This window comes from Erpetoichthys calabaricus, chromosome 3, assembly GCF_900747795.2.
Source record: "Erpetoichthys calabaricus chromosome 3, fErpCal1.3, whole genome shotgun sequence".
In the NCBI taxonomy this organism is placed as follows: Eukaryota; Metazoa; Chordata; class Cladistia; order Polypteriformes; family Polypteridae; genus Erpetoichthys; species Erpetoichthys calabaricus.
In genome coordinates this window covers 9,981,044-9,996,525 of record NC_041396.2, presented here as the reverse complement: position 1 = coordinate 9,996,525, position 15,482 = coordinate 9,981,044, and the positions used below count along the sequence as shown (strand labels likewise).

The 15,482-nt window shown below is 41.5% G+C and overlaps 1 protein-coding gene across 1 annotated transcript in view; it reads right to left on the bottom strand.

The window, feature by feature from the left end:
* Positions 1-1,982, bottom strand: part of wnt2bb (wingless-type MMTV integration site family, member 2Bb) — a 165,268-nt gene extending 163,286 nt beyond the window's left edge. The window contains exon 1 of the mRNA XM_051924458.1: positions 1,465-1,982. Within this exon, the coding sequence (XP_051780418.1) occupies positions 1,465-1,607 (143 nt within the window). The 5' untranslated portion in view covers positions 1,608-1,982. The remainder of the gene's footprint in view (positions 1-1,464) is intronic.
* Between the last annotated feature and the right edge of the window lie 13,500 nt (positions 1,983-15,482).

Sequence of the window (15,482 nt, the reverse complement as noted above, 5' to 3'; positions counted from 1 at the left end):
TTTCACTCCAACCAGCTGCTTAATTAGTCACCGAGTCTTCTTGTTAATTAAACCCGTCCTATAATTCTGTGGCTTGTTGCTGCTCCCATTATGCAAAATCAGACATTTCCGAAATCGTTAATTTTCTCTTTTCTAAGAGTTCTCTTAAAATGTTTTGTGGACCTGAGCAGATCAACATTCCTGAGACATTCATCTTTCTTTATTTTCGGGTATTGTATGATGGACACAGTTTGCTGGTCATGTTTTGGGTCGTTTTGTAACAATTAAAGGGACTGAGCGTTCAAGAGCAAGTCAATTAAAATGAATTCAAAAGAAGTTAATGAGCAGCAAAAACAGGTCACTAATTAAGAAAAGTGCGAGAATGAAAACCTGCAGCCACTGTGGTCCTCCAGGACCGGAGTTGGGGACCCCTGTAGTAGACTACTTAGCAGGAAAGTTAAAGAAAACATCAACTTAGCCTGATCCTTTCATAATAATGCTACTACTACTACTACTACTAATAATAATAATAACAGTAATATATTTTATTTATATAGCGCCTTTCCCACTTTTGAAATCAAGAACCGAAATGTATTTCCTTTACTTGTGAAGCCTGTTACGGATCTAAATTAACGAGGGATCTTCCTCGCACCTTCATGTAGTTGGTCCCTTTGGGGAATCAAAAATGGTTCCCCTATAGCATCTCTTTGAAGAACCGCTTCGGTGCCTTTATTTTTAAGCGTGTACCTTGGTTACGTTTTCTTAGAATTCTGACAGCAAACCCAAACGTATACGCATCTTCATTTTTGGTTTTGCGCGTTTGAACCCCTTGTCTACACATTAATACACACTGAAACATTTTTAATTTATATTCTGGTAAAGGTTAGTGTAGGTGAATGTCTCGCGATTGACGCGCGTCCCGCCCAGTCGTGTACCCCGAATTGGCGCTCACGCTGTGCGGATCGACTTCGACTTTTATCGGAACGCGCAGATTCAAGAAACTGGAAAGACGGAATTCCTTCGTCTGCATTTCCACTTTTACAGCACACGTAATGTAAAACACGTTAAGCTTCGGGCTATATTTTCTAATATTAAACAATGTCATATTTCACGCGTCGTGTACATTTGGCAATTTGGTTTCAAATCGATGGAGACAGAAGTGTATTGTCAATCCAAATTTTACTCCCCGACATTTTAATCTCACGTGTCTTCCTCGTTGTACACTCCAGTTGTTCTGATGAATTCTGACATCGTTAATACACTTGTTAATACACATAATAATTACATAACGGCACTCCAATGCCAGCAACCCACTGCCAGCAATCCGCTGTCACGCTACTCAGTTGTCCGACTTTTATCACACCTGTCCGCCCTAAATGCCACCGAAAGATTTCTTTCTTTCTTTCTTTCTTTCTTTCTTTCTTTCTTTCTTTCTTTCTTTCTTTCTTTCTTTCTTTCTTTCTTTCTTTCTTTCTTTCTACTCACCACCATGACGAGTCCACCCTGGGTGTGAGAGTGAGGAGCAAAAACAGGAAGGCCAGGTAGAGACGGGACGTGGCGGGGGGCCCCACGGTGCTGCTTGGGCCCCCGGCGGTGCTCCTCCGTCGCGTCCGGCTGAAAGCCGGCATCTCTCTCAAGTGACTATGTCCGATCTCACTCACGGATCCACCGACATTCCATCTCTCTTTCCCTTTATTTCTTTCTTTCACTCTGTCTGTCTCTCTTTTATTTTACCAAAGCGCCGCTTGCTTCTTCCCAGGGGGTGCCGGCATGTCCGCTGGAGACTGATGATAGCAAGGCGCGGGTCGGCTGCATGGACCTGCTTGGACCGTGTCACCTTTCAGTAAAGCGACCCTCACTCTGTGTGTGTGTTTCTCTCTCTCTCTCTTTTCGCCCCTCTGATCACAACGAAGATCTGCTCTGTGCGGCGCAGCGCCGAGGAAAAGTGTTGACAGCGACTTTGTGTCTCCGCTCTCATTGGGCCAGAGGCGGGGGAAGGAGAGATGTCTGTGGAGTGGAGCGGGATGCGGGGCTTGGCGGGGCTTGGCACTCCCCCTGCTGCGCGTGAGAGGGGGACTGGGAATGAGGGCTGCTGCGCCGACAGAGACTGCGTGTGGGGGGCTTGGGGGCTGGGGAAAGAAAAAAAAAAGAGAGAAGGAAAAGAGTGGCACGGGCGGAAGAGCAGCCAGACATGGGGGTCTGTACCCCACCGCGACTGCTGCAAGGAATCGGCGATTGTTGCAGATTTGATCACAACGTAATGCTGCAGTCCACAGTCTGGATATCCGATTTGATTTACACAGCAGTTTAAATTGGAACAAACCGATACACCGAATTACTGGAGCAGAAAGGAACTGAAATATAACTTTACAAGTCATGTATCGTGGCCAAAAGGGCAAAAAGCAATCAGTATACACCGAGTATCTATCTATCTATCTATCTATCTATCTATCTATCTATCTATCTATCTATCTATCTATCTATCTATCTATCTATCTATCTATCTATCTATCTATCTATCTATCTATCTATCTATCATATAGCGCCTTTCACATCTATCTATCTATCTATCTATCTATCTATCTATCTATCTATCTATCTATCTATCTATCTATCTATCTATCTATCTATCTATCTATCTATCTATTATATTGTGCCTTTCAATAATCTATCTATCTATCTATCTATCTATCTATCTATCTATCTATCTATCTATCTATCTATCTATCTATCTATCTATCATATAGCACCTTTCACATCTATCTATCTATCTATCTATCTATCTATCTATCTATCTATCTATCTATCTATCTATCTATCTATCTATCTATCTATCTATCTATCATATAGCACCTTTCACATCTATCTATCTATCTATCTATCTATCTATCTATCTATCTATCTATCTATCTATCTATCTATCTATCTATCTATCTATCTATCTATCTATCTATCATATAGCGCCTTTCACATCTATCTATCTATCTATCTATCTATCTATCTATCTATCTATCTATCTATCTATCTATCTATCTATCATATAGCGCCTTTCACATCTATCTATCTATCTATCTATCTATCTATCTATCTATCTATCTATCTATCTATCTATCTATCTATCTATTATATTGTGCCTTTCAATAATCTATCTATCTATCTATCTATCTATCTATCTATCTATCTATCTATCTATCTATCTATCTATCATATAGCGCCTTTCACATCTATCTATCTATCTATCTATCTATCTATCTATCTATCTATCTATCTATCTATCTATCTATCTATCTATCTATCATATAGCGACTTTCACATCTATCTATCTATCTATCTATCTATCTATCTATCTATCTATCTATCTATCTATCTATCTATCATATAGCACCTTTCACATCTATCTATCTATCTATCTATCTATCTATCTATCTATCTATCTATCTATCTATCTATCTATCTATCTATCTATCTATCATATAGCACCTTTCACATCTATCTATCTATCTATCTATCTATCTATCTATCTATCTATCTATCTATCTATCTATCTATCTATCTATCATATAGCGCCTTTCACATCTATCTATCTATCTATCTATCTATCTATCTATCTATCTATCTATCTATCTATCTATCTATCTATCTATCTATCTATCTATCTATCTATCATATAGCGCCTTTCACATCTATCTATCTATCTATCTATCTATCTATCTATCTATCTATCTATCTATCTATCTATCTATCTATCTATCTATCTATCTATCTATTATATTGTGCCTTTCAATAATCTATCTATCTATCTATCTATCTATCTATCTATCTATCTATCTATCTATCTATCTATCTATCTATCTATCTATCATATAGCACCTTTCACATCTATCTATCTATCTATCTATCTATCTATCTATCTATCTATCTATCTATCTATCTATCTATCTATCTATCTATCTATCTATCTATCTATCATATAGCGACTTTCACATCTATCTATCTATCTATCTATCTATCTATCTATCTATCTATCTATCTATCTATCTATCTATCTATCTATCTATCTATCTATCTATCATATAGCACCTTTCACATCTATCTATCTATCTATCTATCTATCTATCTATCTATCTATCTATCTATCTATCTATCTATCTATCTATCTATCTATCTATCATATAGCGCCTTTCACATCTATCTATCTATCTATCTATCTATCTATCTATCTATCTATCTATCTATCTATCTATCATAGAGTGCCTTTATCTATCTATCTATCTATCTATCTATCTATCTATCTATCTATCTATCTATCTATCTATCTATCTATCTATCATACAGTGCCTATCTATCTATCTATCTATCTATCTATCTATCTATCTATCTATCTATCTATCTATCTATCATAGATTGCCTTTATCTATCTATCTATCTATCTATCTATCTATCTATCTATCTATCTATCTATCTATCTATCTATCTATCTATCTATCTATCTATCTATCATAGAGTGCCTTTATCTATCTATCTATCTATCTATCTATCTATCTATCTATCTATCTATCTATCTATCTATCATATAGCGCCTTTCACATCTATCTATCTATCTATCTATCTATCTATCTATCTATCTATCTATCTATCTATCTATCTATCTAATAATTAATAATAATTCATTACATTTATATAGCGCTTTTCTCAATACTCAAAGCGCTATCCACACAGGGAGGAACCGGGAAGCGAACCCACAATCTTCCACAGTCTCCTTACTGCAAAGCAGTAGCACTACCACTGCACCACCTGTGAGGACATATCATAGAGTGCCTTTATCTATCTATCTATCTATCTATCTATCTATCTATCTATCTATCTATCTATCTATCTATCTATCTATCTATCTATCTATCTATCTATCTATCTATCTATCTATCTATCTATCTATCTATCTATCTATCTATCTATCTATCTATCTCTCACTGAGAGATGCAGTAGTAGATTAAATTCCCACTAGTGTGTGTTACATCTTAGACAGATGCAGTCCATTCCATCCATCCATTTTCAGATCAAGCTCCGTATCCCACCCAACCCCAGCATGCTCAGAATCCTGGTGCCCATCCGCCACTGAGGGGCTTTTCTGCATTCCTTTCTTCGGAGGGAGCCCTGGCAGGCCTGCACTGTGATTCACCGGTGGTGACTGTACCAGGAGCTTTGTGGTTAACTCAAATCTGTTCAAAGTGAGTGTCATGCCAAGACGTTGCGCTGCACATCTGTTAGTTTCTTTCTACCACTGCGTATGACACAGCTTGCTCAGGATCAAAGAGGGGGTTAATTTTATGGAATGAACTGAGGATATTGGGGTGTATTGTCCTCAGTTTTAGTCTTTAGCAAGCAGAAATGATTTTAACAGTAGACTTTGAAGATTAATAATAATTCTTATTAATATATTACTTTTCAATATCCTGCCTAGGTTTGGTGTCTGTGCTGGACCTCCTCTTCTGGTGACCCCAAACACCAGATAAGTAGTGGATTATTGCACATTGGGACTTTGGCTCCTCATAATTGTGTACCAAAAAGAGATTGTCCAGATGCCACTATACTGAATGATTATTGATCTGAAAAGTTTTTCTTCGCACAGAAAGTCATAGACACCCTGAATCGATGACTAATTAGTGTGTTGGGCAGAAGGCCTTTAAGGACCCTCTAAATCAGTGATTCTTAACCTTTTTGAGTCACAGACCCCATTAAGAATCTGATGAAAGCTATGGACCCCCCCCACTTTCCCCAGAAATATTTACATAAACACAACTTTGATTGCAATGAAGATAATGTACTTTATTTTTCGAGATTTGATTGTCTCATACATTAGAACATTAGAACACTCCAGACGAGAACAGGCCAAACAAAGCTCGCCAGTTCTATCCACTTATTTCTTCCAATAAAACATGAAGTCGCGTTTTGAAAGTCCCTAAAGTCTTACTCTCGTTACACATACCATATATACTCTCATGTAAGTTCTCCTGCTCAATTTTACCGTATAATTTCCAATATTTTATAATATCGGTTGTATAAGTTGAATGCAGAAAACTCACACTATTGGTCCATAGAACATTAGAACACTGGAACAATCTAGACAAGGACAGGCCAACAAAAAGCAAACAAAAATCAGGTCGAGTTTTGAAAGTCACCCCCGTTTGTTTAGCTAACTTTATTTAGTAACTGTACCTGCGCCTAATTAGGGCAGTGACCCCCTATGAGGCATTTCGTGGACTTGGCACAAGTGTGCAATGTTGCTCCTCACAATGAGTTTCCTTTATAAAAATATGGTCTGGGGCCAAAACTCATCCCCATGGAGAATTCATTTTGTGCCAACAACTGCACTTTACTCCACCCTGAAAAGCGCCGGGTAACCCTGTTAGTCAATAGAAAAATATGGAGATTGTCACCTGCATGAGGTTTGTGTGTTTTTTAACTGGGTTGCAATATAAAGGGGACTCTAAGGATGAATATGAAGATTGCACAGTCACTCATCGGCTTTCCTCTTCTGCTGCCAGCCACGAATATCCAATACCACTGGAACACCTGTGATGTCACCTGAAGCTCCACCTTTTACCCCACCCCTTCTATCTCTTACCTTTAAAAGGCTGTCTGAATAGGAGGTCTGCGTCAATTGTGGACCAACCAAGAACCATGGCACACTGGTGTTGTCACAGCTTCTTTTTTAAATGCACAATTAAACAGGATAAATTGTCCCCTTGTCATTTTGTTGATTTGAATGCCTGTCACTGCTCAATGCTGATTACTTGGTGTGATGAGCTCATTAAGCCTTGAACTTCATAGACCGGTGTGTCCAATCATGAGATATAAAGGTATTTAAGGGGATCAATTACAAGTTGTGCTTCCTTCGCTTTGACTCTCCTCTGAAGAGTGACAGCATAGGATCCTCAAAGCAACTCTCCAAAGATTTGAACACAAAGATTGTTGAGTCTCCTGGTTTAGGGGAAGGCTACCAAAAGCCATCTCAGAGGTTTAAACTGTCAGTTTCTGTAACTGTAAGGAATGGATTTAGGAAATGGAAGGCCACAGGCACAGTTGCTGTTAAACCCAGCAGGTTTGGCAGGCCAAGAAAAATACAGGAGCGGCATATGAGCAGGATTGTGAGAATGGTGACAGACAACCCACAGATTACCTCCAAAGACCTGCAAGAACATCATGCTGCATGATGGTGTATCTGTACATCGTTCTACAATTCAGAGCAATTTGCACAAAGAACATCTGTATGGCAGGGTGTTGAGAAAGAAGCCCTTTCTGCATTCACGCCACAAACAGAGTCACTTGTTGTATGTCAATGCTCATTTAGACAAGCCAGATTCATTTTGGAACAAAGTGCTTTGGACTGATGAGACAAAAATGGAGTTACTTGGTCAGAACAAAAAGCGCTTTGCATGGAGGAAGAAGAACACCGCATTCCAAGAAAAACACCTGCTACCTCCTGTCAAATTTGGTGGAAGTTCCATCATGCTGTGGGGCTGTGTGGCTAGTTCAGGGACTGGGGCCCTTGTTAAAGTCGAGGGTCGCATGAATTCAACCCAATATCAAGAAATTCTTCAGGATAATGTTCAAGCATCAGTCACAAAGTTGAAGTTACGCAGGGGTTGGATATTCCAACAAGACAATGACCTAAAACACAGTTGGAAATCTACAAAGGCATTCGTGCAGAGGGAGAAGTACAATGTTCAGGAATGGCCGTCACAGTCCCCTGACTTGAATATCATCGGAAATCTATGGGATGATTTGAAGCAGGCTGTCCATCAAATTGAACTGAACTGGAGAGATTTTGTATGAAGAATGGTCAACAATACCTCCATCCAGAATCAGACACTCATTAAAGGCTATAGGAGGACAGCGTCTAGAGGTGTTAGATTTGTAAAAGGAGGCTCAACTAAGTATTGATGTCATATCTCTGTTGCGGTGCCCACATTTATGCACCTGTCTAATTTTGTTATGATGCATATTACATATTTTCTGTTAATCCAATAAACTTAATGTCACTGTTGAAATACTACTGTGTCCATAAGGCATGTCAGATATTAAAAGGAAGTTATATATATATATATATATATATATATATATATATATATATATATATATATATACAGTACTGTGCAAAAGTCTTAGGCAGGTGTGAAAAAATGCTGTAAACAAAGAATGCTTTCAGAAATATAAATAATGATTGTTTATTGTTATCAATTTACAAAATGCAAAGTGAGTGAACAAAAGAAAAATCTAAATCAAATCAATATTTGGTGTTACTACCTTTTGCCTTCAAACCAGCATCAGTTCTTATAGGTCCACTTGCACAAAGTCAGGGATTTTGTAGGATTCTAGTCAGGTGTCTGATCAACCAATTCTACCAAACAGGTGCTAATGATCATCAATGTCACACGTAGGTTGAAACACAGTCATTAACTGAAACAGAAACAGCTTAAAACTGGGTGAGGAACAGCCAGACTCTGCTACCAAGGTGAGGTTGTGGAAGACAGTTTCATGTCATGGCAAGACTGAGCACAGCAACAAGACACAAGGTAGTTCTACTGCATCAGCAAGGTCTCTCCCAGACAAAGATTTCAAAGCAGACTGGGGTTTCAAGATGTGCTGTTCAAGCTCTTTTGAAGAAGCACAAAGAAACGGGCAACATTGAGGATCGTAGACGCAGTGGTCGGCCAAGAAAACTTAGTGCAGCAGATGAAAGACACATCAAGCTTATTACCCTTCAAAATCGGAAGATGTCCAGCAGTGCCATCAGCTCAGAACTGGAAGAAACCAGTGGGACCCAGGTACACCCATCTACTGTCCGGAGAAGTCTGGCCAGAAGTGATCTTCATGGAAGAGTTGCAGCCAAAAAGCCATACCTCCGACGTGGAAACAAGGCCAAACGACTCAAGTATGCACGAAAACATAGGAACTGGGGTGCAGAAAAATGGCAGCAGGTGCTCTGGACTGATGAGTCAAAATTTGAAAGATTTGGCTGTAGCAGAAGGCAGTTTGTTCGTCAAAGGGCTGGAGAGCGATACAATAATGAGTGTCTGCAGGCAACAGTGAAGCATGGTGGAGGTTCCTTGAACGTTTGGGGCTGCATTTCTGCAAATGGAGTTGGAGATTTGGTCAGGATTAATGGTGTTCTCAATGCTGAGAAATACAGGCAGATACTTATCCATCATGCAATACCATCAGGGAGGTGCATGATTGGCCCCAAATTTATTCTGTGGCAGGATGACCCCAAACATACAGGTAAAGTCATTAAGAACTATCTTCAGCGTAAAGAAGAACAAGAAGTCCTGGAAGTGATGGCATGGCCCCCACAGAGCCCTGATATCAACATCATCGAGTGTGTGTGGGATTACATGAAGAGACAGAAGGATGTGAGGAAGCCAACATCCACAGAAGATCTGGGGTTAGTTTTCCAAGATGTTTGGAACAACCTACCAGCCGAGTTCCTTCAAAAACTGTGTGCAAGTGTACCTAGAAGAATTGATGCTGTTTTGAAGCCAAAGGGTGGTCACACCAAATATTGATTTGATTTAGATTTCTCTTTTGTTCATTCACTGCATTTTGTTGATTGATGAAAATAAATGATTAACACTTCCATTTTTGAAAGCATTCTTTGTTTACAGCATTTTTTCACTCCTGCCTAAAACTTTTGCACAGTACTGTATATATATATATATTTATATATATACAGTGTATCCGGAAAGTATTCCCAGCGCATCACTTTTTCCACATTTTGTTATGTTACAGCCTTATTCCAGAATGGATTCAATTCATTTTTTAATCAGAATTCTACACACAACACCCCATAATGACAATGTGAAAAAAGTTTACTTGAGATTTTTGCAAATTTATTAAAAATAAAAAAATTGAGAAAGCACATGTCCATAAGTATTCACAGCCTTTGCCATGAAGCTCAAAATTGAGCTCATGTACCTCCTGCTTCCCCTGATCATCCTTGAGATGTTTCTGCAGCTTCATTGGAGTCCACCTGTGGTAAATTCAGTTGACTGGACAGGATTTGGAAAGGCACACACCTGTCTATAGAAGGTCCCACAGTTGACAGTTCATGTCAGAGCACAAACCAAGCATGAAGTCAAAGGAATTGTCTGTAGACCTCCGGGACAGGATTGTCTCGAGGCACAAATCTGGGGAAGGTTACAGAAAAATTTCTGCTGCTTTGAAGGTCCCAATGAGCACAGTGGCCTCCATCATCCATAAGTGGAAGAAGTTCGAAACCACCAGGACTTTTCCTAGAGCTGGCCGGCCATCTAAACTGAGCGATCGGGGGAGAAGGGCCTTAGTCAGGGAGGTGACCAAGAACCCGATGGGCACTCTGTCAGAGCTCCAGAGGTCCTCTGTGGAGAGAGGAGAACCTTCCAGAAGGACAACCATCTCTGCAGCAATCCACCAATCAGGCCTGCATGGTAGAGTGGCCAGACGGAAGCCACTCCTTAGTAAAAGGCACATGGCAGCCCGTCTGGAGTTTGCCAAAAGGCACCTGAAGGACTCTCAGACCATGAGAAAGAAAATTCTCTGGTCTGATGAGACAAAGATTGAACTCTTTGGTGTGAATGCCAGGCGTCACGTTTGGAGGAAACCTGGCACCGCTCATCACCAGGCCAATACCATCCTGACAGTGAAGCATGGTGGTGGCAGCATCATGCTGTGGGGAACTGGGAGACTAGTCAGGATAAAGGGAAAGATGACTGCAGCAATGTACAGAGACATCCTGGATGAAAACCTGCTCCAGAGCGCTCTTGACCTCAGACTGGGGCGACGGTTCATCTTTCAGCAGGACAACGACCCTAAGCACACAGCCAAGATATCAAAGGAGTGGCTTCAGGACAACTCTGTGAATGTCCTTGAGTGGCCCAGCCAGAGCCCAGACTTGAATCCGATTGAACATCTCTGGAGAGATCTTAAAATGGCTGTGCACCGACGCTTCCCATCCAACCTGATGGAGCTTGAGAGGTGCTGCAAAGAGGAATGGGCCAAACTGGCCAAGGATAGGTGTGCCAAGCTTGTGGCATCATATTCAACAAGACTTGAGGCTGTAATTGCTGCCAAAGGGGCATCGACAAAGTATTGAGCAAAGGCTGTGAATACTTATGGACATGGGATTTCTCAGTTTTTTTATTTTTAATAAATTTGCAAAAACCTCAAGTAAACTTTTTTCATGTTGTCATTATGGGGTGTTGTGTGTAGAATTCTGAGGAAAAAAATGAATTTAATCCATTTTGAAATAAGGCTGTGACATAACAAAATGTGGAAAAAGTGATGCGCTGTGAATACTTTCCGGATGCACTGTACATTCTGCCTTTGTCCATAAACAGCCCCATCATCTTTATGACCTTAGTCTCAAAAAGTGAGACGACTGGGATCTTTTCCTGAATAAGGAGTGGCGTTGCACATGTACTTTGTCACCACGAGAGAAGGTGTAGTTCTCAAACTTACCACTAGGTTTCGTATGCCTACAGTCTGGTTAATCAGTCTGCTGAGTGCCATTGTGCTGAGTTGATCGAGTGCGCGTTTTTTTGGCGTTTATTCTTTAGTCGTGTAACGTGACTTGGGTGATTTGTTTTTTCTCTCTCTCTCAAATCCACCATAGCAGATTTTCAAGAATCGATGATTCTTGAAAATTTCTGATAATTTCTGACATTGACGGACTTGTTCATAAAGAGTTTGTTCAGTGAGTCCGCGACTTTACATCGAATGGCCGGTGGGGTCTACGGGAAAGTGTTTGGGAAAACACATGCAAAGCTGTATTCTGTGCCCTGCCAGCTCATATTCCTGCACACACCATGCTGTCAGAAAGATTTTTTGGATGACAAACAATGTGGTTGCTATTGTGCACCCCAACATACTCAATAGATCTCACTCCCTGTGACTTCTTTTTGCTCCCAAAATGAAAATTGAAACTGAAGTGAAGCAGATTTGCTTCTGTGGAAGAAATCCAGAAAAAAAAAAGGCAGGAGGCTCGAGACGCAGTAAGAAAAGAGGAGTGCAGAAAATGTGAGCTGGAACGGCAAGAGCGCTGGGGCAGGTGTATTGCAAATCGAGAAGACAATTTTGAAGACTACGAAAAGGAAATTCCTTTAAGTTTCATAATAAAAGTTATTTTTGGGGTCCCTGGGTGACTTAATAGGGCAGCACGGTGGCGCAGTGGGTAGCGCTGCTGCCTCGCAGTTAGGAGACCCGGGTTCGCTTCCTAGGTTCTCCCCGTGTCTGCGTGGGTTTCCTCCGGGTACTCCTCTTTCCTCCCACAGTCCAAAGACATACAGGTTTGGTGAATTGGCGGTCCTAAATTGTCCCTAGTGTGTGTGTGAGTGTGCCCTGTGGTGGGCAGGCTCCCTGCCCGGGGTTTGTTTCCTGCCTTGCGCCCTGTGTTGGCTGGGATTGGCTCCAGCAGACTCCCGTGACCCTGTGGTTAGGTTATAGCGGGTTGCATAACGGATGGATGGATGACTGAATGAATAGAGCTCCTTAGAAGAGTCAGTCATTCTCCAACCTGCTATATCCTAACACAGGGTCATGGGGGTCTGCTAGAGCCAATCCCAGGCAGGGCACCAACCCACCGCAGGACACACACACACACACACCAAGCACACATACTAGGGACAATTGAGGATCGCCAATACACTGAACCTGCATGTCTTTGGACTGTGGGAGGAAACCAGAGCACCCAGAGGAATCCCACACAGACACGGGGAGAACATGCAAACTCCATGCAGGGAGGACCCGGGAAGCAAACCCAGGTCTCCTTACTGCGAGGCAGCAGCACTACCCACTGCACCACCATGCCGCCCATCCTTGGAAAAGTGTTGATCATATTTTAAACAATGCAGCACGTGGAAACGCTAATGTTTAAAGCGCACAGAGACTCTACTGCTGCTGAGACATGTGTGGTGTAAGGGGGCTTGTGGGGGTCTCATTTGATGAATTTGGCACGTGGGTACCCAATTGTTTCACTGAGCTAACCCTTGGTAATTATAATGTGCCGTCACTAGATTATTTAATTGAGTTTGGTGGGGGGGGGGTGGATTTCTACTCACGGACGGACGACTGATCAGTTCATCAACCATGGCAGGAGGAGGATTGTGGATGGTCCAAGAACGATGGCCGATCCAGCCCTTGTAAGTTTTAGGATGTAATGTGGTCGTTCAATGCCTCAAGAATAAAGGTGTGTTTATTTGTCACATAAAAAAATAAATAAATAAAACACACCTTTTTTTATTTGTCACATGTAGTGCTACTAGCCTCGACCAAACCCTCCCTTCAACGAATGACCATCTCACTGAGTGAAGAGGCTTCGAAGGTAGGTCTTCGCATCAGCACTGAAAAGTCGAAGATCATGACCAGGAACGCAGGAATCAAGATCGAGAATAAGCTGACAGATGAGGTTGACCAGTTTACATACCTCGGGAACGTCGTGGCCAAGGACGGCGGCACGGACGTGGACGTCAGCTACAGAATTGGCAAGGCCTCAGCAGTCTTCCAACGCCTCTGCAAAATTTGGGCATCGGCATCGGTCAGCACGCTCATCAAGATACGCCTCCTCAATACCATTGTTATTCCGACGGCCATCTATGCTAGTGAGACGTGGAAACATAGGAAACAAGAAAGCTGAACACATTCCAACAACGCTGCCTGAGAAAAATTCTTCGAATCTCCTATTGCAACCGCATCACAAACGATGAAGATCTAAAAAGAGCAAACACTCGCCGACTGGAGGTGATTGTTGCCGAGCGCTGAATGCGCCTTGCAGGGCATGTTCTCTGCCTACCAGAAAATCCCGAAGATCGTGATGTACTGGGTTCCCCCGGGGAGAAAAAGGAATGTTGGACGACAAAAGATCACCTGGAGAAGAACCCTGCATGAAGACCTCAAAAACATCGACATCAGTTGGCAAAATATGAATGCTATTGCTCAGGATCGACCTCGTTGGCAGACGCTTGTTGCCCGATGTGCGGAAATGCATGGGAGGAACTAAGTCTAAGTAAATCTTATTTGTCACATACAGTATGCACTAGTCCGCGTACAACATGCAGTGAAGACCAACCTAAAAATAAAAATGGGCAAATACGAGGCAGGAGTGTGATCAAGAGAGACCATTGTGATACTCAGAAGAAGATGTTGTAGGGCACGGCCTATCTGAGAAGCTTTATGGCCCGAAAATAGAAGATCCTCAGCAGGCAGAAGTGTCCGTGACTGGTGTGTTTGGAGTCCATGATCATTTTGGTCTCTCTGGCTCTGCACCGCTTGGTTTACATGACCGACAAGCAGAGGACAGCAGATCTGATGGTGGGGTCCATTGCTCGCACCACCTTTTGCAGGGCTTTGCAGTTTTGGGCAGAGTAATTAAGAGGTCAGGATGTGGTGATCATTGTCAGGATACGTTCTGCAGATTCTGGGTAGAAAGTTTTTAGAATTGCTTGGGAGACCCTAAATTTTCTCAGTTCCCTCAGATGCTGCCGACTCTGCCTTAGATTTTTGGATTTGTTGAGCTAAGATCTTATTAGCTTTCTCTCCATGTTCGTAGTAATGATGTCGTGATTTGAAAATGAGTTGTTCAGTTTCTTTAGTTGTCAAGAGGTTGAGTTCTGAATACAGAGCCTGCCTTTTCCTGTGAAGTTCCTCTCTTGGACAACTGGCATGTTCTTCATCTATTCTACTAATTTCACTGATTAGCTTCTTGGTTTCCAATTTACGTCCGTGGGATAGATATGAGATAATCTGTCCTATTAAGAAAGCCTTCAGAGTTTCCCAGAGTATTTCTGCAGAGACCTCTGAGGATGTGTGTCTCTAAAAAAAATCGATTTGTTTGAATATAAATTCTGTACAGTTCTCGTCTGCTAATAAAAGTGAGATAAGACACCGGCTGCAAGATGAGTATGTGGGGCGTAGTGATTTGAGCTCCATGATCAAAGGAGCGTGGCCAGAGATAACAATAGCGTAGTTCTTACAAAATTTAATCGTGAGCAAAAAATTGTTATCTATAAAGAAATAATTAACTCTTGAGTAGCAGTGATGCACTGGTGAGTAGAAGGAATATGCTCTAGAGTTTGGGTTTAGAAATCTCCAGGAGTCTGATGAGTCTGTGTAATTGTCTTTTCAGTGTTAGATGTCATCGCCCCTGTGACAGGAGACCTATCTAGGTTTGGATTTAAAACACAAAGTCCCCAGCCATTATAATTTTATGAGTGTTGTGACAGATAGGGGGCGCTGTCATCCCCTTGAACCCTCGGACCAGACTCCAGACACCAGCTATAAGTCCAATAACTTATTTTATTTGGACAATAATGTGCAGCAAGCACCATCCACTCCACAATACTCATAAACAATACACTAATCAATAAACAATAATCAATCCTCCACTCCCAGACGCGTTGTCACCCTTCCTCCTGACTCAGCTCAGCTGCTGGGATCTCCCACAGTCCTTTTTATACTTCTTGACCCAGAAG